Source organism: Tasmannia lanceolata, unplaced genomic scaffold (assembly GCF_043159265.1).
Source record: "Tasmannia lanceolata isolate RefF3 unplaced genomic scaffold, GAP_Taslan_0.1 ptg000018l, whole genome shotgun sequence".
Classification (NCBI taxonomy): Eukaryota; Viridiplantae; Streptophyta; class Magnoliopsida; order Canellales; family Winteraceae; genus Tasmannia; species Tasmannia lanceolata.
In genome coordinates, this window is record NW_027518695.1 from 12229379 (window position 1) to 12255908 (window position 26530).

The 26530-nt window shown below is 38.9% G+C and overlaps 3 protein-coding genes across 3 annotated transcripts in view; 1 reads left to right on the forward strand and 2 right to left on the reverse strand.

Annotated features, from left to right (window-relative positions):
* LOC143850059 (uncharacterized) overlaps window positions 1–6197 on the reverse strand; it is a 56932-nt gene extending 50735 nt beyond the window's left edge. The window contains exons 1-4 of the mRNA XM_077359375.1: window positions 6171–6197; window positions 5979–6072; window positions 3438–3674; window positions 214–3344 (exon numbers count right to left, since the gene is read on the reverse strand). Of these exons, the coding sequence (XP_077215490.1) occupies window positions 214–3344; window positions 3438–3674; window positions 5979–6072; window positions 6171–6197 (3489 nt within the window). The remainder of the gene's footprint in view (window positions 1–213; window positions 3345–3437; window positions 3675–5978; window positions 6073–6170) is intronic.
* Window positions 6198–6327: 130 nt separating this feature from the next.
* Window positions 6328–6885, forward strand: LOC143850060 (pentatricopeptide repeat-containing protein At3g56030, mitochondrial-like). The gene has a single exon (XM_077359376.1). The coding sequence runs from the start codon at window positions 6328–6330 to the stop codon at window positions 6883–6885; it is 558 nt and encodes a 185-aa protein (XP_077215491.1).
* A 2724-nt stretch (window positions 6886–9609) lies between these two features.
* On the reverse strand, window positions 9610–11956 carry LOC143851130 (putative N-acetyltransferase HLS1). The gene is made up of 2 exons (XM_077360459.1): window positions 11628–11956; window positions 9610–10941 (listed from the first exon to the last, which is right to left on the reverse strand). Exons 1-2 carry the CDS (start codon window positions 11799–11801, stop codon window positions 9967–9969), a joined length of 1149 nt encoding a protein of 382 aa, XP_077216574.1. The 5' UTR covers window positions 11802–11956; the 3' UTR covers window positions 9610–9966.
* Between the last annotated feature and the right edge of the window lie 14574 nt (window positions 11957–26530).

Here is a 26530-nt window from a genome sequence, read left to right on the forward strand (position 1 = left end):
ATCAATAGTTACTACTCCATTAGTAAGTAACTCTCTTATAGCACTATGTCTAAGTCCTATATGTCTGGACTTACCATTATAAACATGATTATATGCCCTTGATAGTGTGGCCTGACTATCACAATGGACATAAATCGATGGCATTGGTTTAGACCATAACGGAATTTCCAATAACAAATTCCGAAGCCATTCCGCCTCTTTACAGCATGCTGCCAGAGCTATAAACTCTGCTTCCATAGTTGAAGTTGTTATGCATGTCTGTTTCTTAGAGGCCCAGGAGACTGCTCCCCCACCAAGGGTGAAAATCCACCCACTGGTTGATAAATGGTCTATACGCTCAGTTATCCAACTAGCATCAGAGTATCCTTCTATTACAGTTGGATACCCACTATAACATAAACCATAGTCTATAGTTTTCTTTAAATATTTTAAAACTCTATAGACTGCATTCCAATGAGAAAAACTAGGATTACTGGTAAACCTACTAAGTTTACCTACAGCATATGCTATGTCTGGCCTAGTACAAGTCATAGCATACATAAGACTACCAATTACACTAGCATACCCTAGTTGAGAGATAGTCCTGCCAGTATTAAGATACAACTTTATATTTGGGTCAAAAGGTGTTGAAATGGGTGAACATTCAAAATGGTTAAACTTTTTAAGAACTTTCTCAATATAATGTGATTGTGTTAGAATAAGACCATTGTCCTGTCTTATAATTCTAATACCCAAAATCACATCAGCTTCACCCATATCTTTCATATCAAAGTTTTGAGAAAGATATGATTTAGTACTTTGAATGCTTGCAATATCAGTACCAAAAATTAACATGTCATCAACATATAAACAAATAACAACACCTTTGCTGCCCTTAAATTTACTGTATATACATTTATCTGATTCATGTATCTTATAACCATTTGACACTAAGACTTTATCAAATCTTTCATGCCATTGTTTAGGGGCTTGCTTAAGCCCATACAAAGATTTGATAAGCTTACATACTTTATGCTCTTGGCCTGGCAGAATAAATCCCTCAGGTTGTTCCATATACACTTCTTCATCAAGTTCACCATTTAAGAATGCGGTTTTAACATCCATCTGGTGAATGTGAAGTTTGTATATGGAAGCAAGGGCAATCAACACTCTAATGGTAGAAATCCTAGCAACAGGTGCATATGTGTCAAAGTAATCAATACCGGGTTTTTGAGTAAACCCTTTGGCAACTAACCTTGCCTTAAACTTTTCTATGGTCCCATTTACATTGATCTTCTTCTTGAAGATCCATTTACATCCTATAGGTTTAGACCCAGGTGGTAGATCAATCAAAATCCAAGTTTTATTACCCATGATAGAATCCATTTCGTCATTAATTGCTTCTTTCCAAAAAGCAACATCTTGTGACTTTATGGCTTCTCCATAGGTTTGAGGGTCACTTTCTATGCTTAAGTTTAACAAGACAGAACCTTGGAGTTTTTCCCTTGTCCCTTCTACCAGGTAGGTTACAAAGTCAGGGCCAAAACTCCTATCCCTTCTATCTCTTGAACTTCTTCTTATTTTACTAGGTTGTACACTAGGTTCACCAACTTCTGTTTGCGATTCTAAAGGATGATCTACAGAAGTTGTAGGTTCAATTTCTTTAGGAATTGCAGTGAACCTATTTTCATAGAAAAAGGCATCTCTAGATTCAATTATGGTATTGACATCTATGAAATCATTAGGTTCTATAACTAAGAACCTATAGGCCTTACTGTGACTAGCATATCCCAAAAAGATACACTCAATACCCCTTTCACCTAATTTTCTTAACTTAGGTTTAGGGACTTTAACTATAGATCTACAACCCCAAACTTTAAGGTAACTTAAGTTTGGTTTCCTTTTCTTCCACAATTCATAAGGGGTTATATCAGATTTCTTACTTGGTACCCTATTCAAAATGTGACAAGCTGTAAGTAAGGCTTCACCCCAAAAACTTTTATTTAAACCAGAATTAACAAGCATAGCATTAATCATTTCAGTAAGTGTCCTATTCTTCCTTTCTGCTACACCATTTTGTTGTGGTGTATAAGGGGCAGAAGATTCATGGACTATGCCTACTGATTCACAGAAATGAGGAAAGTGATATTCACCACCTCTATCTGATCTGAGACATTTAATGCTTGTTATACATTGGTTTTCTACTTCAGTTTTATAAATCTTAAATTTTTCTAAAACCTCATCTTTATGACTAAGTAGATAAACATAACAGTACCTAGAATAATCATCAATAAATGTAACAAAGTACTTTTTACCTCCCTTTGTGGGAACACTATGTATGTCACATACATCACTATGAATTAAATCTAACAAGTTAGAAGTTCTATCTACTTTAGGAAATGACTTAGTGATTATCTTGGTTTGCATGCATGTTTTACATCTATCTACTAAGTCATTTTCATATTTAGGAATTAAGGTTAACTTAACCATATCATTCATTTTCCTAGTATTTACATGTCCTAAACGATTATGCCATAAAGATAAAGAAGAATCCAAAACATAAGCAAAGACATTCACTTTATTGATATTAAGTTTGAACATCCCTTCATACATATATCCCTTCCCAACAAAGGTACCCCCCTTAGAAAGAATGAACTTGTCAGATTCAAATACAAGTTTGAAGCCATTCTTGTTGAGAATGCTTCCAGACACTAAGTTCTTTCTAACTTCTGGTACATGGTAGACACCGGTTAGAGTGAGTCGCTTGCCGGATGTGAACTCAAGTTCCACCTTGCCCTTCCCTTTGACTTCTGCTGTCGACGAATTTCCCATGTATAACACGCTTCCATCTTCAACTGTTTCATAAGTTGAAAACAGGTTCCTGTCTTTACAGACATGCATCGTCGCACCAGAGTCAATCCACCAATCATTGCCATCTTCAAGCATATTTGCCTCTGAAATCATGGCGACAAACTTTTCTTTGTCTGTTGGTGCACCCGACTTCTTATCCTTAAGAAGTCGGCACTCACTCTTGTAATGGCCTGGTTTGCCACAGTTGAAACAAGCACCCTTTCTTTTCTTATTCTTATTAGTATTCTTTTCAGGGTGTTTGTTTCTCTTCCAATTGCCTTTTCTTTGTTGGTTCGAATTCTTGACATTTTCCACCAAATGGATCTTAGAGGATACAGTTTCATTTTCTTTCTTGTCTCTGATTCTTGACTCTTCCTCAATCCTGAGGCATTGAGCCAAGTCTTCAATAGACATTTCCTCTTTCTTGTGTTTCAGACTTTTTCTAAAGTCTTTCCAATTTGGTGGAAGTTTGTCAATAATTGACGGGACAATGAAGGAATCATCAAGAAGGATGCCTTGCAAATGAATTTGATTAATTACATGTTGTATTTCATGTAATTGATCAATAACAGACTTATCATCTACCATTTTAAAATTTAAAAATTGACTCACAGTGAATTTCTTGCTACTGGCATCTTCCGCCAAGTATTTGGCTGCAAGTGCATTCCAGATTTCACTTGCTGATCCCATGCCTTGATATATGTCAAATAGTGTATCTGACATAGCATTTAGGATGTGCCCTTTGCAAATGTAGTCATCCTGTTCCCACTTCATCCTTGCACGAGCCTCCGCCAAAGTTTCATTTTCATTTGCTGACGGCTTTAGAGTAGTGAGAACATGGACCACTTTGAGTGATGTCAAAATGACGTGCAACTTCTTCTGCCAGCGCTTGAAATTTCCTTTGTCGAAACGTTCGAGTTTGACAAAGTCTTGGGTCATTTGACGAACTGAATAAAGTGTCATTGAAACAACAGTAGAATTATCTTGTCTTAAGATTGTTGGAAAGTTTGTTGAGGGTACTGTTGATGATAGAAAACAGAAACTTGTTGCTTCAAGGCGTGATATCACTTTCCTTAAGACAAGATTCGCCCCCACTAGTAGTGTGCAAAGGGGATCCGCGAATTGCCTCCAAGATACAATGAAGCCTAGTAGGGAAGCCCTACTAATGTTTGATGACGCGTAGCACTAGCGGAATCAAACCCGAAATGCCCTTCCGAAATCTCAAGCCTTAGAGAAATCTCTAGATTCTGTTTCTGCAGAAAAACAGTATCTAGAACAGTAAACAAAAGAAAAACAGTATGTAGAAATACTTGGGGATTTTTGTAGGAGTGTAGAAGAGAGTGTAAAATCAGTCAGAATTGCCAATTCGATTTCTATCTGAAATGACTGAAGTTTGCACATTTTTATAGATCATCTGGTGTCTTTTCAGTGTGAAAAACACCTCTACAGGGCACCTTTCCAGAATGTTTGAAATCTGACCGTTAGATCGCACCCATTGATATTGAACGGTCCTGATCGATCCTAGATGTGACTGTTGGCTTGAGTAAAACCTCTCTCCAACCCAGTCATCGTTAGATCAACCATCTATGGTGTGGATCGCACCCCCTTGGCACATGACCGTTGGGGAAAGGGACACAACCCATTTGATCACACCCTTTGACCGTTGGAGTCATGGGCCCGTTGGGCCGACCGTTAGGCCCGAACCGAAGCCCAACCCAACTGAACCATTCGGCTTGATGGGCCTGCGAACCATTTGACCGGTCCACCTTCATCTTGATCCAACGGTGCAGATCAAATCTGGAAAAATTAAAGGCTCCAATCGCTCTTCGCGACGTTGCGTACGTGCGAAGTGCAAAGTGCGCCTAAAAAAGCGCCAATAAAGCGCCACTATGCGCCCTATAGCCCATTGCCCACGCCGCGCGCGCGCGTGCGCGTGCGCGTGTGCGAACGGTGCGTTGCACCGTCCCGCGGGTCCAACCATGGGTTCAACCCAATGTGCAATCAACAAGAGTTAGAAAAGGTAGTGCTTTATAAGCCCTTCTCTTTCTTTTCTCTCATCCGATGTGGAACTATCTTTTCAACTACACTTCTACATCCTTTTGTAAAAGCAAATATTTCCAAGAAAACATTTTCTTTTTCCCAAACGCTTTTGATAAAACATTTTCCAAAACACTAAAACATGTAATATACGTGATTTTGAAAATGCAAAATCACTAACAAATGTAAGGTGCCGGAAAAAATAGAAAAGAAGAAGAAGAAGAACTCGGGGTTGTCGCGATTAGATTCGGGGTTATCACGATCAGACTCGGGGTTATTTCGGTTAGACTTGGGGTAACTCCTTGTCTGACCGAGATAACCTTGTGTCAGGCCAGGATAATCAGACTGGAATGACCTCGAGTTTGGCACAGATAAGTGATGACTCTGAGTTAGACACTGAGATAACCCGAAGTTTGGCACATATAAGCGATGACCCCAAGTTTGAATGAGATGACCTCGAGTCAAAACAGGATAAACCCGAGTCATACCGAGATAACCCTGAGTCAAACTAAGATAACCCTGAGTTCTTCGTCTTCTTTTACATTTTTTTTCCTGGGACTTCTATTTATTTCGACGTCGACTCTTTGTTTTTTCTTTCTCTTTTACATTTTTCCGGCTTCTTCTTCCTTCATTTTTATCCTTCTTCTTCGTCTTCTTTTTCTTCCTCTTCCACCTTGTTTTTCGGTACTCCCAATTGAAAATTTCATAATTTTGACGCAACTCAATTTTCTCTCATCCCTAATTTTCTTAAGCCAAACACTGGCATATTTTGATAATTGCTTTAACTTAGCTTGTCTTTTCTTTTATAATCGGCTCGCAACAGCTTCCTGGGAATTCCAATAAAGTTTGGCAGTTGGTTAAATGATAATAAGAGAAGATAATTTAGTGCAATTATAAAATCATCCTAGTGCCAATATCAGTAATATTTTATACTTAAAAAGTAAATCAAATCTAAGAAAGTGAACCCCCCTTTGTCTAGTAATTTACTCTTTCCTAATTTTCACAACAATGTTCTTCATCCTCGGTCCTACATTTCGAAAAAACTCCCCCTCATTCCTCTCAACCACTGCCCGCTTCCTTTCCAATCCAAACCCTAACCCTAACCAACCCACATCCGCCTCCTACGACGCCCTCATCTCCCACGCTGCCCATTCCCATGACTTCGCCACTCTCCATCACCTTCTCACCCAACGAATCAAACACGGCCTTTTCAACACCAAAAACACCTTCAAATTCCTCACCCAAGACCCTTCTCTCCTCCCAAACGTCATCCAAACCCTCTCCCAACTCGAAAATGGACTCACCCAAATCAATGCCTTCGAATCCCTCATCTCCTCTCTATGCAAATCACACCAAACCCAGCACGCCCTCCAAGTGCTCGACGAAATGCTCCAAAGAAAATTCACTCTCCGAGTCTCCACTTTCTACCAAATTCTCTCAGCCCTTACAAAAACCAAGCAAATGGGTCTCGTCCAAGAAACCCTAACCCTAATGAAAACCAAAACCTCCTTCCTTCCTGACGTCACATGCTATAACTATATCCTCTCTGCGTATTGCCATACGGGCAATGTCGTGGCCGCGGCGGAAGTTTTGGGTTTGATGGAGAAAGGTGGGCTTGAATTGAATTCTCTGAGCTTTGATGCTATGGTTTTAGGGGCTTGTAGGGTTGGGAGAATTGATGGGGCAATTGGGTTGTTGAGGAGAATGGAGGAGGATGGAGTGAAGGTTTTGTACTGTACGTATGGTCATATTATTAATGGGCTTTTGGGTTTGGGATGTTTTGAGTTGGCAGTGGAGTTTGTGAGGGTTTTGAGTGGGAGAAATGGGGCTTTGGATGGGGAGAATTTTGGGTTGTTGGCGAGGGTTTTGGTGAGGAAGAAGAGGTGGGAGGAAGCTAGATTGGTGTTGGAAGAAATGGAGGAGAGGGGATTGGAATTTCAGGAGAAGGTAAGGGGAGAGAGTAATGTTCTTAGTGTAAGTTGCCTTCTCAATCAGATTTCACCTTCCAAGAGCAAATAATAGTTTGTTACTGCCTCAAACTTCTTTGATCAGTGTAACCATGAACATGATCTGGGTTTCATAATGTTTTGGTGTGCGTCAAACTTCTTTGATCAGTGTAACCATGAACATGATCCAGGTTTCATAGTGTTTTGCTGTGCCTCAAACTTCTTTGATCAATGTAACCATGAACATGATCTGGGTTTCATAGTGTTTTGGTGTGCCTCAAATTTCTTTGATCAGTATAACAATGACATGATCTGGGTTTCATAGTGTTTTGGTGTGAGAAACACCATTTTTCTTTTGAAATGACCAACATCTAAAGGTTTTCTAAAGGTTTAAGAAGACCTTTGTACATTTAATGATGATCCTAGCTACAGATTTAATTGCCATAAGTAGAACTTCGAGTTTTACTTCATATAACTAGTGGTCATTGGATCATTGTATTTGATTTACATCACATTTTACTGCGTGTGAGATGGATCAACTGAAAGGAAAACTTTACAGTAAAAAAGTTTGTCGTGTTAAGTTTTACCTAGGAAATTATTTTATGAGGGTTATATTGTGAATTAAAAGAAAGCAATTATGGTACGGCATTGACGCACTGTGATGTTTGTGGTGATCTGGTCCATGAATATTGTCATCACAGGTCCAGATTATTGCCCTTGGTCCCACCCTCATCAGCTGATTCTCGACCTTCGATCAAGCATATGATGAAAGAGATGTTAAGAAATCTATTAGAACTTCTGTTTTTCCACCTAAATCTTAGATTAGTAGTTCGATTAGAGCTTGTGGGGAGCCTACTGTTAAATCGAGAGTGTATTGCAAGCACAGCTATCTGTTCTGGTTAGTCGTCTTCTACAGACCCTGTTTGTTTTGGGAGGAATGCTAAACTTAAGGTCGCCCTTGCATAAATAAGATGAAAGGGCGCTCCCACTGGCTGCACTTCACTGAAGTGCATTTATAACAGCACCAAAAAAATATAAAAGTCAAAGACATTAAATGCAAGTGCAGCTAATGGTGGCGCCTTTTCACCCCATTTAGCCAAGGGCACCCTTGAGTTTAGCATTCCTTTTGTTTTGGATGTTGAGAAATTTATTTTAACACCAAACTGATTATTGGACTCAAATTTGCGTTTAATTTTGAGTCCCAATTCTCAAAATCCTAAGGCCACGTTCGTTTTGATTTTGAGAATTGATTTTGAATCCAAGTATGATTATTAGACTCTAAGTTAAAATAAAGGCGCAGCCAATAAAAAAAGGCTGAGTGTCATTATTGGACAGGAGTTGTGGATACATTTTCCCTAAGGCTCTGTTCACTTATTTTCCTGGAAAACAGCCTTTTTTTTCCCTGACAAGATAGAATTTTTGTGTTCACTTCTTTTCCAGGGAAAAATATTATTAGATGTAGAATTTCTTATTTAAAAGCTGAAAATGACGTGGAAATTGACTTTTTCCCTGTTACTCGAGATTTGGTTTTCGATTAAGTATATCGGAAATAGTCTTTCCAAGGAAAACGAAACATTTTCCTTGACAATTTTCCTGGATTCCTTTTCCTTCTGCCATGTCACCTGGAAAGAAAAGAAAAAGGAAATCCTTTCCTTTCCTTTCTTTTCTGGGGAAAAGAAGTGAACAGAGCCTAAAAGTAGTCTCTCTCTCTCTCTCTCCTGCTTGATAGTTACATCCCTTTCTTTAGGGCGATGATTTGACGTCAAAAAGCCCACAATTCACTTTAAAAAGAGGGCGGGTGGGGATCATCTCCCTCTCTTTATTTCCAAAGTGAAAAAGAAGTGTTGTCATTTCTCAAAAACATTTTCTAGACAGGCTTCACCATTGAGCATGTCCAGTTATGCGCTTGTAATGTTAATGCCATGGCAAGCCCATGGGCCGATATGTGGGGTGAAACCTCTTTGTAACAAATACAATGAGGCATGCCCACTATTATACAGTGGCCCTATGTTTTACATTCTGATCTAATTTCTTGTTTGTCCTAAAAAAACAAGGGATTTGCTAGGGTCCATCGCTAAAGGCATTTCGCGGCTGGTCTGTCGCATGTCAGACCAGCCGCGAAATGCCTATTGCGATGGACGCTATAAATCCCCCAAAAACAATTATATAAACCCATTAAACTGTTAGAGTTATGATCACATCAACCCAGTACTAGATATGGATGAACCAAGTCTAATAGGATTTGCTTTGGCCATTTTAGCTTGCATCCGCATTTTGAAACACTAATCTAGATCAACCATGTTGGATCTCGAATCCCAAACACTAATCTAGATCAACCATTGTGAAACACTAGATCTAGATCGCATTTTAGCATGCATCCGCATTTTCATGTTTTTTGGCTTGTAATCCACCTGATTTGAAAGTACTTATTCCTAACTACAGCTGATACCCCACATTGCCTAACATGTTATATAGAAGACAAAAAATATTGTTCTAAGAATCAAATCATGTTACCCCATTTAAGTGGTATAGCCACTCATTCGATTAGGATGTTAAACATGTGATTGGCTTTCCCAACTTAGTTTGTCTTCTAACCAATGGAGTGGGCATCACTGCCTTCATCATTGGAGAAGATTGTTTACATGGGACTTGAGAAAAAATCACAAGCGGGTGTGGAGGTAGATGGCCTTCTTGTTTGATAGGAGAGAATAGATACCTAACTTCTGTTGATTTAGACATGTTGCTTTAGACATATAGTCTTCAAGATCACGACTTCTCAACCGTAAAATGACTTAATTTCCATTTCTCACATGCATTTCTAGCTGCTCAAATTCATCAAGGAAGGAGACAAACATAAGGAGGGTTCATACACACACCCAAAGTTCAAAAGCTTTTTGAAATTTGCCAAAAGGAGGAGTTGTTGGCATAGGCCTTCTTGTTTTACAATCTCTACCTTTCATTTCTCTTTTGTAGTTTGGTGGGTCTCTTTATTTGAAAATGCATGAGAGAGATGGGCCACCGAGGAAAGTGGGCACCTAAATAGAGTAGTCATTTGTGATATCCTTAGCAATATGACAAAAGGTGTTAGGAGGGATGGATAGATAGTAATTGATAAGATCACAGTAGGGCCCAATTTTGGGCTTCTTTTCTACTTCTAAACTTCTCTAGGGTCCACGAAAAGGGCCCGCGGCGGCGGAGTTTCTGACCAATTAAATTGGGTATTATTTCTATTCCTCAATGGCTTTATGCACCAAAAATCCTCAGTGCAGGATATAAATTCCCAATGTGGGATATGATGCCTCAATCCGTCGAGCCCTCCGACCTCCACCACGATAACCTTACAGTCCTTACAGTTTGTTGCCAAGTTATGCACAAACCGGCACAGGGAATGCAAGAGCACGCCGGTTTGTGGCCCCTCGCCGTGCACCCCATAGATGAAATAGAATCCAAATGCGCTAAAAACATCGGGAAGATCCGGTAATTTAAGGAACGGGACCGCCCGTGCAATCAAGCTCATGATCTTTGTACATACGATGCAAGCAAGGGGAACATTGGCCACCCTAAGCTTGAAAAGATCACCACTGTTCCACACACTTAACATAGCCCAGCTGGAAGGGATACATCGGTTTGGGTCGAATCCGTCCCAAGACTCACCCTGTGGATAAGCCACCCATGTGCCCAAGCTTAACCTGTTCTGTAGCACTCTATCTATATCATGTGGGAAGAACTCGACTCTACTCATGAATCTTCGATAGAGATTTTCGGATTGTTCCACCTTCACCCTTGTAATCTTGACACTTGAACTTATATGCAAGACATGGTGGCTGACCGGGTTTACGAGTATTGTGGGTGACCGGAACTTGACGAAGCCTAGATTGTCCATGAAGAGCTTGAGAGAGGCTTCATTGTCCTTCTCCGTGGCCATGTAGGCGTAGTCTACGCAATTGGCATCAAACCACTCTTCTAACCTCTTCACTAAGCTCAACCCAATTCCTTTTCGCCGATGGAGAGGTGAAACTCTTAGACCCAAAACATATCCAACTTTGGCTTTATCCTCGAGACTACTACATGTGACGATCTTTATCGATCCGCGAATGACCCCGACCAATTCGTTCTCCAATTCAGCTACCTAGTGTAAAGCATAATTAGCAAAACGGGATTTGGCAAAAAAACAAAGAGAGAGATGGGAAATTGCGTAGTTGGCCATAAAAACGTGTTTAATACGTTCTAAACGTTTTCCAAAAAACAGATGTTTTTTTTTTTAAAGAAAAGTTGTTTAAAACGAAGTTTTGCTATGGTGTAACCAAAACGACTAATCTGAGATTAGTCGACATTAATATCAATAGAAAGATGGAGAAAGTGCCAAGGAGAATAGGAGAGTATGACCATGTTTGGCAGCCGTGATTTTCTTTTTTCATGATATATTAGCTTACTAAGTGTTGAGAGAGAGGGGTAGGAAGAGTGGAAAGGGGAGAGAATTTAGAGAGGGCACTGAGCGAGGAGATGGTGCGAAGTGGCTGAAAAATAATGAAACAAAAACTCTATTTTGAGTTGAGCTAGAATTTAGAGGACACGAGCGAAGAGATGATGCAAGGTGGCTGAAAAATAAAGAAAACAAAAACTCTATTTCGAGTAGAGTGTTTCTTTTCCTTGTTTTTCAACCACTTCTCACCCTCTCCTCATTCATACCCTCTCTATTCTCTCCCTTTCTCACCATCCTTGCCCCCTCCCACCACTTTGTTAAACCAATCTTCAATGGAAAAAACCTTCATGGCTGCCAAACATGGCCTAAATGAATGATATATATATATATACCAGCATTTTGTACTCTGGACTGTTTCGGATCCTACACATGGGGTCGCCCATCGTGTCCATGTAGATAAACGGTCTCTCTCTTGGCCCTACTTCACACTTCTTTTCGAGATCTTCGACCATCGCTGTGTCTCTTTGCTTATCGAAGCTCCTTAACTTAATCTCTCTGCATCCCATCCTAATCTCGTGTTCGCCGTTAATAATCGAAAAAAATGGTCGCTTGTACTTCTTTCCTACCTACTGAAAAAGACCGACTTTTTTTTTCTTCAAGGAGAAGAAGAGAGGCGAGAGAATAATGAGCAATTGAAGCTACACTTTCCTTGAAACTTTGTTTTGTAGGGACAACCGTGAGTGTGCATAGTCATGCACAAGGGACTATATATATACACCAAAGAAAAAAAAAAGTTCCCCCTCATCAAGATCAACCTTGACTTGATTAATAATAATGGCTTATAAGCAAAAGACAAAGTGTTTAATAATAGTATGTTTTTTGTCTCTATTGATCGAACGGTTAACCTAATGAGCCTATCGTGTTTGGATAACATCATGCTCACGCCATGGCGGCGAACCACGTGTTGTTGTTGGGATGTCTTCATTTGTAGAAGTAAATCTAGAGAGAGAGAGAGAGAGGAATCATGGCTCAAAAACTCGAAATTCAACTCGACCCCACTCGAAAGTGGGTGAAATTGAGTCAACCCGAATGAGTCATTTTCCTCTTAATATATAGAGATTTTTTACCAAGCGGGACTATCACGTTGTCTGATATCCTTATTTGTAGAAGTAAATCTAGAGAGAGAGAGAGGAATCGAAGCTCAAAAACTCTAAAACTCAACTTGACCCAACTTGAAATTGGGTCAAATCAAGTCAACTCGAACGAGTAAATGTTGGCTCGACAAAAACTCGAGGACAGAGATTAATTTTTTATACACACTTAATATTTTAACATTTAAATGTAACGCCCCGGCCACTGTGTAGATATTGTCCAGTCCTAAGCCGCAGCCTTCTTCAGTTTTGTTTTTCCGTAGAAAATGCGTCTACACAGAGAGAGGAGAAATCCACATATATAGCCTAGTAACTTTTCCCCCCTTTCCGATGTAGGATTTTTCATGAAATGCATTAAATATTAACCTTAATAGTAGTTATGCTCATTTTACCCAATTTTTTACGGGCTATAAGTTTTATAGCCGTTAGATGGGTATTTTGCATATTTTTTCATCTACAAGCACCTATACACCTCTATATAAAAACCCATCTAAGCCTTGTTTTCTACTTCTCTTTCAACCTCTCTTACAGTAACGATTCTCTACTATTTTCTTCCACTCTCTACTATTCTTTACTCCATTTTTCTAATTTCTTTCACTCTCTGCTATTCAGCAGATGACAGTTGACTGATTGAGTAGTGAGATCGATCTCACGACTCAAATTAAATTTAGTGAAATACATCGAAAAATCACTAAATTTAATTTTTAAGTAATAAAGAGTTTTTTTTTTTTCAAAATACTTGTTTCATATAGTTGTTTCTTATATTTTTTAGCAATTTTTTTTTTTTGGGATTTTTCATACTTTTAACTGCTTAAAATTTTTGATTGTCACGACGTTTTTTCTGAAACGAAACACCAAAGCGTTCCTTCCACTAGCCAAAATGAAACGGAATTCATAACTATGGAGTTGAGTAAACTCGGACGAGTATCAAGTTTAGTCGATGAATTTTAGAGATAGAGATAGAGAGTATCCACATATCCACAAGCATATATAGAGTGTCTATCCGTGAAGGTAAGAGCTTTAAGGAAATGATTCTCCATGCCTTTGGCCTTTGCCTAAGTGGTCCTCCAAAGACACTTAGATTCGAAAGTAAATACCCACTACAATCACACCTCGCTTTCACAGAGAAATGATATATGCACTTCTTTCTTTTGATAATGACACTTGTTACTTTATTAAACACCTCTCTAATTGGCTGTTGATAGCTGTTTTTTCAGGAACTGTAACATCAAATAGACAATTACAAAAGTGTAAACAAAGAAAAAGGTGTCACTATTATAAGAAGAGAGGAGCTTTTCATAGGAAAAGAAAGAACATAAATTAAAGAAAGACCTAATGCAAAGCACACTCACTTTCCTTCACCAAGAAAAAAATTGCTTGTCCTCCATATATTGTTTCTGTCTTTTTCTTCATCTTTCTTCCTTTCCCTAACCACTACATGTAGATCAACTTAGCCTAATCATTCTAATTAACAGTAAATGTACATTCGGGCGCGACACTTGCACGGACATTCGGGTCCAGCCCACTACCGACAAATCGAAAAGTTCATTACAATATGTCTTTATTCGTGTGGACCGACAAACCCACATCGTCCATCAGACGAATCGCCTTCGAGACCTTCAATTTTGTATTCTTCCGATCCATGATGTTGTCCATAGCCTCTTGGCTCATCCCTTAGTTTGGTGACTTTTGGTCTTTGGATAGTAGAGTTGGGATAGCTGATATTCCAAGATCCCACTTTATCCGTTGTTTGGTTTCCATTTGAAGCCATAATGGGGATACTTGTGTTCTCTCATTTTCCTCCTTAACCCTGGAAAAATTGGTGTAACTGCAACTCCAGTTCTAAGCTGACCACCATTTTTAGGGGCAAGCATGCAGGATCTAGCGTTTGACAAAACTCCTATATCCTGGTTTTAGGGAGGTGATAAGGGAGATGAATTTTTCACCCCACTGTAAGATACGTGAATTGACATAAAAATCGTTAAAGTCTGACCACAATTCACGTTAAAACCGGGCGCATAATCCTACAGGCTACAGGGGTGAAAAAATCATATCCCCAGTGATAAATTCACCCTTACAGGATAAATTCACCCCCTCTTACCGGTTGTGGGGTACAACACTTTTGTAAAACCGGTACTTACCACCCTCTCTTCCTCTCCGGTGGAATTATCAAAATCATACCCACTAGTAAATGCAAAATCTTATACGGCTGTGAGGCCTTAACGTGGATGTCTCTAAAAAGCAAGGTTTTAAATTTCGGTCCTATCCGAAACCGTAATTTCCGCTGAAATCCCAAAATTTCGGGCAAAATTTGGTAGAAAGGCGTGAAATGTCGCTTTTTTGGGCTGAAATTTCGGCCTAACTCACGCAACTTTCAGTAATTTCGGCTGAAATTCCATAAACAAATAAAAAATAATATTATAACTAAAATTTCCCTGAGTTTTTCGAAATTTGGTAAATTGGTAAAATTCGCCCATTTTAGTATCACGTTCGGTTTTAGTCGGTTAAAATTTAAAACCTTGAAAAAAAGTTGAGTTGACCCACTTAATAGGATGATCCAAATCGCTCATTTGTTGGGCCACAACGTAACCAGGTTATACCCCATAAATCATCTCCATAAGATAATCCTAACCTTCCCATCTATTGAGGTTAAGACAATGTAAAGACTCTACTGATCAGTGTTAGGATCATCCCGTGGAAATGATTTTCGGGCTATGGTTTATTTACGTTGTGGCCCAACATATGAACGGGTTGGTGGCTTATTTACAGCCACATACCATATCAAGGGAAGTGACATATTTGCCTCCTTTTTAAACTTGGGACAGCGCCCCTCTGTCTCTATATGAGTATGACAACTCTTGTACACTACAGGGCTGTCCGAAGCAAAAAAGGACAAATATATAATTTCCCCTTTTCAGGAATATAAGAGAAATGATATATTCGCCCTCTTTTCTTCCCTGGGCCACCTCCTGCTAGTGTAAAATAGTAGTCATAAATACACTGGAGGGAGTGGCCCAGGGAAGAAAATGGGGCGGATATTTCACTTTGGAATATAAACTGCAAAAGTTATAGGTGGGACCACTCTTAGAAAGATCCAAATAGTTACACTACTGGGCCCCACTATGGAGGGCCCATGTCCCACAAATCTTCTGCTTCTGTCCAATAGAGAGAGAGAGAGAGAGAGAGAGAGAGAGAGAGGTGGAGGTGGCTAAGTACCGCTTTTACAAAAGTGATTACCGGTTGTGGTTGGTTGTGGCTTCACAACCGGTAAAAGGGGTGAATTTATCTTATAAGGGTTGAATTTATCAGCGCCTTGGTTTTATTATTCTCAAATCAAACAGCTAGTCCTTTATTGTGGGTAAGAGAAAACGGTCTTTTGGAAATTGATTGTGCATAACTAGACTTGAACAGACCCATTCGGCACAATTTAAAATGGATTGGAAATTGATTTAAGGGCATCTTTGGAGATTTTGCAGAATGAGTCCTCTGCTTGACGGGCAAATCAAGTCATGCCATCAATTTATGACCAAAATACCCCGTTGTTGTTTTGTTACTTTCAAAAGACCAAACTGTCGACATGTGATATGTGAAAGACCACCACACACGTGTCCGGTGATATGTTTTGATAGGCATGGGTCCCACCGACTCAAATCAAACTCATGCGCAGGATGGGGCCCGCAATTTTACTCGTCATGTTTAATTTGTTGTGAATTTGTGATAGGGCGAGCTCTTGTTTTTATACTCATGCATAAGAATTCCAGTATATCTATAGAAATGATATTCCCTTGATTCAAAACTTATCGTTGACTGTCATGCGCATTTTTGGTCTTTTTACAATGTAATCTTTGTCTTTTCATGTATAAGGACATCTTTTTCTTTTTCAACTGAGTCAGACAAAATTTATTGTGGTTTATTTTGGTCACATATTGATGGCATGTCCTGATTTGCAAAAGTTTGTTTATGACTAGCAAATTCTGAAAAGTAGAAGACTGTTTTTGCAAATAAAGCAAAGTAGAAGACTTCTTTCTCGCCATTTCAAAAAATAAAGAAAAAAGAAGACTTCTTTCTCAAGGGTGCTCCGTTTGGTTGCCGGAATTTTTTTGGTTCTTGGGATTTCTGTGGAACAAAAAACACCCTGGGAGATTGGTGGAAAAAAAAAAAAAACTCCCTGGAAGTATCCCGGTAAAATAAAAATCCCATGTTTGGTTGACCGAACTATAGTGGGAAAAAAAAATGCTTTGTTTGGTTGCTTGAAGTGTTGGGAAGAAAAAAAAATCTTCTACAAGCTTATTTTTGGTTCCTGGGAGTATTTTTTTTTTTTTTTTCAAGGTAGGGTTTCGTGCGGGGTTATTTTGGTTCCTGGGATTATTTTGGGCCCAACAACCAAACGTGGGTTTCCTGCGGAAATTCCACAAAAGTCCAAAGAACCAAAAAAATTCTGGCAACCAAATGTATTTGCAAATCAGATATTAAGATCACTTTGAAAGCTATTGACTAAGATAAATATAAAACTATCTTAAGCATTATCTGCATATAAATTACATGGAAGTAAGACTATGCATGCAAGGTTATATTCAAATAATTTTAGGGGTATCTAAAGAAGTTCTAAATTAATTTAGAGACATAATAAATGTTATTGACAACTCCGCCTGTGTTTTTCACAACCTGTCCCAAGCCAGGATAAAGGAGGAGGGTTGGCGTCAGGTTGGCAGCCGACCGAAAAACTTGCCACTCTTCTATGAAATGAATCATATAGAAAATTTCATGAATTTTTTTTAAAGGATTCATTTAGCCGACACCAACTAGTTTGGGACAAAGGCATTGTTGAGTTGAGTTGAGAATAAAGGTTATTGACGAATTATCATCTCTCAAGATAGCCTTCTTTCGCCCTCCATAGCAGCCATCAATGGGCATGTAGGAGTTTGTTGTCTTGCAAGGGTAAATTTTTTTCAATTGGAAATATCTTTTAGGACTCGTCATTTTTGTTGATGTGCCTTTCCAGATAACATGCATATCTGGGACGACAATGATAATAATACCATGTTAGGTCTAAAATGCTTGTAGGGTACTTCCTGTTTCCATCCAACTTAGGGTGTGTTTGGCGTACCGTTTGAAATAGCGTTTAAAACGCCGTTTTGCAAAACGACATTTTGGTTCAAAACGGCGTTTTGCCAAATGGCGTTTTCATGTTTGGTTGGCCAGATCAAAATGGCGTTTTAAACGGCAAACGGAGGTATTGTGTGTTTGGTTGCAAGTGCCTCAAAACGGAGTTTTAGTGGTAAAATGACCAAACAGGGCATTGTTTGGTTGGCCTCAATATAACTCAACTACTCTCTCATTAGGCCCAATATTAATAGGTCATTAGAATCTCCTTCAAACACTATTAAAATTAAACATCATTGCTAAAAAAATAAATGGCTATACCTTTGGGGTTCTTCTTCTCCTTCTTCTCAACAGCCAGATTTGCCGGATTTGACGGACGAGTGGGCGCTGAGGCAGTGAGGCGTGAGAGGGGTTGCAATTTTGCAAAGTAGATGAAGAAAGTAAGAAACTAGGGTTTCTTTTAATTCTTTTGTCTTTAGAAAATCAAAATTAAAAGATCATATAATGATATTAACAGCCCCTTGTTTTGAATTAAATATTAACAATTTAACAAATTTGTGTCCTCAAGAATGATATTAACACCCCCACTTTTTTGGTATTTGACGTAACGCATAAAATCGCGCGCATATACGTAAAAATGGGTTTTGGTGAGGGCAAACATGTAAAAACCCACAGCCCAAAAACTCCGTTTAAAACGGCCTTTTGCAAACGGACCTCCCCCCCTCCGTTTGCAAAACACTGTTTTGAGGGTTCAAAACGGTGTTTCAAACGGCGTTTCAAACGGTGGCTGCGCACCCAAACACTCCCAAACGGTCGTTTGGCCCCAAAACGGTGTTTCAAACGCCAAACGGTGTTTTAAACGGTACGCCAAACATGCACTTAGTATGTGTCGTTGAAAAATGAAGAGTTCTTCTTACAAGAAAAGAATTTACAAAACATTCAAAGACTATCTATCAACTTTTGATGAGGGTTTCTTCAAAGACTATCGAAAAGAGGAAACTTAGTATGTACTTTTGAAAAAAGAAGAGTTCTTCTTCAAAGACTATATATCGAAAAGAATTTTCAATTGACAATATTTTTGAGGGAAGACCATATTTATGTCACACAACGTTCAAAATATTTTCTTACAAACTATGTGATTTCAACCTTTAAGTGCGGAAAGAACTCACAAAATACATTGTTACAACCTTAAATTTTAAAAAATAGTTTTTTTGTGTTCCTTGTTGCCCTTCATTTTGCTTTGGTTCACAATATTTGTACGTAGAACCTTCTGTTTCTCCTTGATTGCCTTCACAAATTTCTACTTTTTGTTGGATGACCCTTCAAATTCTCCTTCATGTTCATTTTACTTGTGCAATTACATAACATTTCATATGATATGTAACATTATGGTTTGAGATATCCTCCAGGAAATGGTCAATGAAGTCTTTGTAGGCACTTGAGGTGAGGCATATATATATATATATATATATATATATATATATATATATATATATATATATATATATATATATATAGGTTGGGATGATCCTATGGATCTGATTTTTTGTGGACACCCTATCTCTGTGAGGACCATTCAAATGAATGGTTTGGATCACTCAAACAATGTGGGCCCCACTGTATTTTAAGCTAGTGTGTAGGTAACTTATCTACACAAGTGTGTAGGAAATGTTTTCTCATATATATATATATATATATATATATATATATATATATATATGAGGGAGAAAGTTTCCTAGACACTAGCGTAGGTAAGTTACCTACGCACTACAATTCACTTAACGCATATGGTTGCAGAGCCGTCGGATCTAAGCTATCGTGTCCATTCAAACGAAAGGAAACAAAATACAGAATTGAAAGAGAAAACCTAATCTGGGTGCTCTCTCACTCTCGTTGCTCTCCCTCCCCCAAGCAGATTTTCCGTCGGAGCTATTTTCCCCTCGCCGGTCTCTCCCTCTCGCTGCTCTCCCTCCCCCAAGCAGATTTTCCGTCGGAGCTATTTTCCCCTCTCGCTGGTCTCCCTCCCACGAGCTATTTTCCCTCTCGCAGGTCTCTCCCTCTCCATGTACGTTTTTCATCTGAGTAATTAATTTGGATTCAGGTTTGCGTGGTTTGGGTTTACGTTTTTCATCCAGACTCTCCCTCCCACGTGAGTTTTTTTCAGGTAGCAAAGAAAATCACAAATTTTACATGCCAAATCCTGGATTTTATAAGCCAAAACCCAGATTTTTGCTCTACTGGTTTTTAGGATATAAAATGCAGGTTTTAGCTTGTACAATGGGTTTGTGGGTATAGGTGATTTTGGGTTTCTAGATTTGGGTTTCTGATAAGCTCAACACAGGTGCTTAAGCTCAACAGATTGGATTCAACCAAAATGGGTTTGTTGTATGCTTGTGGGTATAGTTTGTGGTATGCTTGTGGGTATAAAATTCAGGTTTTATATGTGGCTGAGGGTAATAGATTAGAGTTGGTTGATGACGAAGAATGTCAAGAGGCTTCAGTTGAAGTTGGTAGTGGTGACGGATGTTGTGATGGTTTGGAGACGCCTATTAAGGAGGATTGTGGGAGCATAGGAGCTAACAAACCATTTGAAGGCCAGCTTTTTGATAACTGTGAAGATGCATATGAATTCTATAATCTTTATGCTTTGGCTACAGGTTTTGGAATCGGAAAATGGAGGACCAATAAGTCGATGAAGACAGAGGAACCTATACGGAAGAGTTATGTTTGTGATAAAGAGGGGAGGAAAAATGAGAATGACAAGAGAGATATTGATAGGGAAGTGAAGCGACGTCGAATTGTAAGAGAGGGGTGTGAGGCAAAGATGGATATCAAGTTGACAAAAGATGGGAAATGAGAAGTGAGATGTTTTGTACAGGATCATTGTCATGATCTTACTTCTCCTAACAAAGCACGTTTGCATCATTCGCATACTACATTCCATAAGAAAGCATCATGTAAGAATTTGATGGACAAAATGCATAGTGAAGGGTTTGGGCCTATTACCATTGCAAGGCCAATTAATATTGCATCCGGTGGTTCATGTTCTGATATCACAACAGAGCAGGTGTCGTCTCATTTGAGAAAACAAAGGACTAACAATATGGGGAAAGAAGCTGTCACAGTAGTAAATTGGTTCCAACAAAAACGAGCAGAAGATCCGGATTTTCAGTTTGCCGTGGAGGTAGATGTTGAGGGCAACTTGAGATCGATGTTTTGGGCGGATTCCAGAGCGAGAGAGGCATACCTAACCTTCCGTGATGTAATTGTATTTGACGTCACGTACAAAACAAACAGGTACAGGATGCCATTTGCACCATTTACAGGAGTCAACCACCACAGACAGTCTGCACTATTTGGGTGTGCCCTACTAGCAGATGAGAGGGAGGAGACATTCATTTGTTTGTTTAGGGAGTGGTTAAAATGCATGTTTGGCAAGGCTCCTGGTTGTATCATAACTGATATGGATGTGGCCATGCGAAACGCGATTATGATTGTTTTCCCAAATACCAGACATCGCTTTTGTAAGTGGCATATCGATAGGCATCTAGTTGAGCATGTTCCAGCCATGAGAGATGAAGAGAGTGACTTTGCAAAGGTGGCCTACCATCATTGGTTTTATAGGAAACATAAAACCGACAGTGAGAGGGAATGGGGAACTTTGGTGGAGAAATATAAAATCGAGGAAAGAAGTTGGTTAGGTAAGATGTGGGATTTACGATCGCACTGAGTTCCTGCTTATTTTAGAGATACATTCACAGCTGGAATGACTTCTAGTTCCCGTAGCGAAAGCATTAATGCTTTCTTCGATGAATTTGTTAATCAGAGTAACACTTTACAAGAATTCGTGGTACAATATGAAAAGGCCGTTGTGGATCGCAAGAAAAAGGAAGCTGAAGAAGATTGGAGGACGAAATCATCACGTGTTGTATTGAGGGAACATCCGAGAAAAAAGAGTATTTCTAAGAAGATTGAAGAAGACTTAAATATATGGTTGGCGGAATGTGAACAGTCGAAGAAAGATAGAGAGATTGTCTTGAAAAGCAGTGGCAGCCAAGTACAGTCCAATCATCCGAGATATTTATTCACGACCCCAAAGTTGTGAGAACTAAGGGTCGACCAAAAAATGCTACAAGGTTTAAATCTCCGTTAGAGGCGTCACAATCTAAACCCAAGCCAGGGACGTGTAAAAAACGTGGAGGAAAAGGGCATTATGCGAGCACGTGCAAAAACATACCCAAGGGTGACGATGATGGAGAGAATTTGAGTGCGCATTGAGGTAATCAAGATCATTGTAATTTCATTAAATTTTGCATTTGTCATTATTCAATTGGTTTCTTCATGTAGCTTCTTGTACTAGGCTGGACATTTTGTTTATGTATATATATAGTTCCACCAAATAGACAGGCTATTTCCACAAAAAAATATCAAAAAGTTAAGATTGACACATATATTGTTGTGACCAGGAGCATTGATTTTGTATTTCTAATTATGCAATGTATTTGTCATTATGCATTCCATATAGTTTTTATTCATCTGGAATGCTCACTTTAAACTCTGATGCAGCTCTCCTGTACTGTACCAAGAAGCCATGCAAAATTACTCTCTTCACTTGGCTACCAAAAGTCGTCTAGATGTTCAATGGTGAGTGCAACTCTATCATCAAAACTATTCTCTTACTACGAGTACTCGTCTCACTTCATTTCTCTTACATTTTTTTTTATTGACACGCTTGGACATTGTTTTTACTCGTACTTGATCATGGGATGCATGGAGTTGAGGACTTCTCATGAAAGATTAGATGCAGAGTGGTTCAAGAAGATGTGTTATTTGTGTGTTTTTTGTATGGTTTTGAACAGACATGGTTTTCAACAGATGGTTTTGAACTTATTTGTTTCTCAGGAACTGGTTTGTTATTTATATGGTATTGAACAGCTAGTCATAAAGCATGGGAAAGCATTCAAAGAACCTTTGAACAAATTTCTTCTCCTTGTTGTCAAAGAATTGACTTTCTTAGCTTTTACACAAGTGGATATGTTTTTGAATAAGCATGCTTATTGTTGAGATTGATCATTGTATGGCTTGCTCTACTTTTCACTTTGTTTGGCTGTCTTATGCACTTTAGAGGTGCCAAATTGAAAGACTTCCCAAGTTCTCATCACTTGGCCAACATACCTTGTAGATTACAAAAGACGCAATGCTTTACCCACTTGCAGGTTCTAACAAAATGAAGTCTGTTTGCTTCCAAACTATGACAAAATGGCAATCAATTCTTATTGTGGCAACTTGATTCATATGAATTCTGATTGTAGCAACTTGATTCGCATGAATTCTGATATATTTGCTCCCTTTTCTTCCCTGTGACAATCCCTCTAGGGTATTAATGACTCCTCTTTTACACTACAAGGGGATGTCCCTAGTAAGAAAAATCAGTGGAGTGTTTGCTATTGTGACAGCCCCTGCATTGTAGAATCCAGGTTTTAGCTTATAAAAATCTATTAAAATATATTTCCTCACTAAAAAAATTTGTCTACTCAATTAGACTTTATGCATACTTGTCTAGCCAATTAGACTTTTAACCACAAAATGGGACTAAAATTTTCTCAAATTTGTGATTGCAATGGGCCTGCAGAGATTGCACATTACTTATCAAGATGGGGTACCAAATTACCTACCAAATCATTTTCAAATTACATAGAAGTGGAAATTGCACACTACTACCAATCTTGTCTCTAGTCAATCCCACATATTCATCTTCTACAATCCCACACATTCAGTTTGACATATAAAAAAGGAAAAAGAAAAAACACACTGCAACTACAAGTACTTTATCCAACAATTTCCATTATCTTTTACTGTCAAGTGTTGGATGACGACCTTCAATTTGGAAACCTCTCCCTTCGTCTGTTGCATTAACCCCTTCAACTCTAATACCTCATTGTGGACCCCGATCCGAGGATGATGAGGAAACGAGTGCCTACATCCTCTAGATCTCCACAACGTGAAGGAGAGCTCTACCAAGGAACTCTCAAAACGGTGCCACTCTCACAGCATAGCATGAGTGGCGATATAAAACGAAAGAGATACATCCTGATCAGGAGCCAAGGCTCGAAACCGAGATGTACCTAAAAATAACTCAGAGTCGCCATCCATGGGTACGCCATGGAACCAAAAACAAATGCTCTGCTTCCAACAGATAACCAGAGATACAGAAGGTCCGTGCCTGATGGCGAATGGAGAAGGTCCGAAGAGCACCCCCAATTCGCCCGAGTGCGAACACTTGGTCTCTTATGCCATTTATTATTAACGTTGAAGAGTTTCAACCGAAAATCATATGAAATAGGAACACGCATCTCCGAGAAAACGTCTATCTAATCATGCATGTCTCAAAGATGAAAATAAGCACATACAAAAGAACCGAAATAAATGTCACCTAATGATAACTAGGTTATGAGTGACATGCTAATAGGTGTCTAAGTTCTTTTGGGCAAACACATGCATGCTACAGCTAAAGATATAAAGTCTGCACAGGATAAAAAATCTAGAACTAGCAGTTAATCATGAAATGAATTAAGATACAATAAATGAAGTAAAGAATAAACAGAAACGCAGATAGATAAAAGAAGAAGCATGTGAACGAAGTAAAGAATAAGCAGCAATGCAGGCAGATAAAAGAATAAGCATGTGAGAAAGCCAGGAAATGCACACACACTATCATGATCCTATGCAAAAATCATCAACAAAATGCAAACACAAGCCCTAAAGTACTATCATCAAAACCTAAGACTCTAATGCTTCAGCCCGAGTCTTTAGATGATCTGATATTCATCCAAAGAAGCCTACATATCCCCGCCTCCACGAGAATCAAGGCAACGTAGTTCTTCGCGCCTATTCTGAGCTATGATGCCGAAGACACCTTGACCTCTATCCTAGACTCGATCTAAAAGACCGGACCAGTTATTAAAGTTTCTTGTATGATTATTTAAATTCCAATGAATTATGAATTTTAGGACACCCTATATGCCCTAACTAAATGCAGATTAGCCATAAGCTAATGCAGGTGGTTCCTACAACCTATGTGTAACTAGGCTGTGTTTCCTAAGAAAAATAATGGGATCACTAACGCATCTTAGACCTAGTCATCAGTCGGCGATGTGAATCACCAACTGACCGGACGGAGGCGCTCCTATAACTCTAGGACGAACCCCTAACTCTAAAACAAACACACACAAGCACACAACAAATCAAAGACAAACCCCCTAACTCTAAAAGAAGCTCTCTATCTAGGAGAAACTCCTAACTCTAGAGGAAGAGCTTTTGAAATCAAGACTGTAAAGTTGTTTATTCAAAAAGGTTTAAAATGCTATTTACAAAAGTTTGGCTGGACTTGGGATAAAAATCCCAAGCTGCACTACGTACCTCGTGAGAGAGGATCAAGCCAACGTAGTTCGAAAAGAAACTTTCCTACTACGCTCCTAAGACTCAACACTTTAGATTTTTTTTAAGGCTTTTGATGTTTTCAAATATTTTTATGTTTTAAAATTTTTGGTGAATAAAAGTGTGTTAACATCCTTTCGCTAATGGGGATCCGATAGAAGAGCCTCTATACCCACCATATCACGGTAGGGTATTAAAGAGGGAAACGGGATCCCTAAAGCCTTGGGGGAAAGAAGACAAACGAGGGAACTAAAATTCCGATACGAGAAAAAAATAATCTCAAAGAGATGACCAAAAGCTGACGAGGCTTAGCCAGTATCCAAAAGAGACGAGTTCTAACCTGCGAGGGAAAACCCTAAATAAACGAGAGATGAAAAACCTCTAACCCAAAGGGTAAACTTCTAAACAAAAGGGGACAGATAAAAAACTCTACAAGAAGATCTATTAAACGATCAGTCACTAAGGAAGGGTCCTAACTGGTTAAACACTCTAAGAGGAGGGAATCCCTTATCCTGTAAAAACTCTAAGGCAAGAAGGGAAGGGGTTGGCTCAAGAAACATTCCGTCATAGCCTCAACCCAAAGGGGTATTCCGAAAACTAACGATAATATCAAATGCTAATGGCCACCCTGAACTCTAATGAAGATCTCGACAACCAGAGGAATCTCTCAGACCTAGAAATAGAACCGGAATCCAAAGGAAAGGACTTTTGCTAACCAAACTCATGCAATTCCTAAGAACTAATCCAGTTATTATCATTATGAGACAAATGCGCTAAGAAGAAAATGAGCAAGTTGGGTATAATCACCATAATGGATCCACCTAAACTAAACTCTTCGTATGCTTCCCTTTCATCATACACCCAAAAGAAAAATCTTCCCTGTAAGGTGCTGGGTACATTCCATCTACATCAAATGTTATCACTCAAATAATTCAAATAAAACCAAGCTTGGAAATAAGACTTTGCATTGTTAGATTGGTAAAAATAAAGAAGATTTGAGATCCAAGACAAGAATCAAATGAAATCAGGAAAATGATAATTAGCAACTCATATGAAGAATGTAGGGGTCTGAAAGTGAAAGCAAAAGATGATTGTGTATAAATGGAAATGATAAAAGAAGTTTTGGAAATCTTGACATGAGAGTTAGGACCACTTAAAAATCGCAAGCATTAACATACCATAATGATATCACCACAATTATACTCCTTCCAATGCAATAACCCGCTCTGTCTTTCATCCATTAACACAACCATAAGAGATTATCATCATATCCTTTAAGCGGGCTCTAATAAACCAACTTAGACAATAAAGACAGGTTACTTTGTGCTAAAATTTGGTAGTGCTAATCTTACAAACCTAAGGGCATTGATATGAGCACTATCATGTTTTGACAATCACACTAAACTTGTCCTGCCCAATACTATTAACAACCATCAAGAGTCATTATAAATTCTCAAACCACCCACATGGAAAATACAAGCTCCCATGAAATTGGAAAATGACAAAAGAAGAAGCCTATTCAGCTGCTAGTAATGAGGTCTAGCTATTCGGATCACCGATACAATCCACTCTTCCAAATTCCAACATTACACAGAACGTGAACA

Bases quoted from the DNA above. Each gene is read 5' to 3' on its own strand.
- LOC143850060 (XM_077359376.1), top strand. From the start codon at position 6,328: ATGGGTCTCGTCCAAGAAACCCTAACCCTAATGAAAACCAAAACCTCC.
- LOC143851130 (XM_077360459.1), bottom strand. From the start codon at position 11,801: ATGGGATGCAGAGAGATTAAGTTAAGGAGCTTCGATAAGCAAAGAGAC. The intron at 10,942-11,627 runs GTATATATATAT...GCTTTACACTAG, and splicing joins GTCCAGAGTACAAAATGCTG to GTAGCTGAATTGGAGAACGA.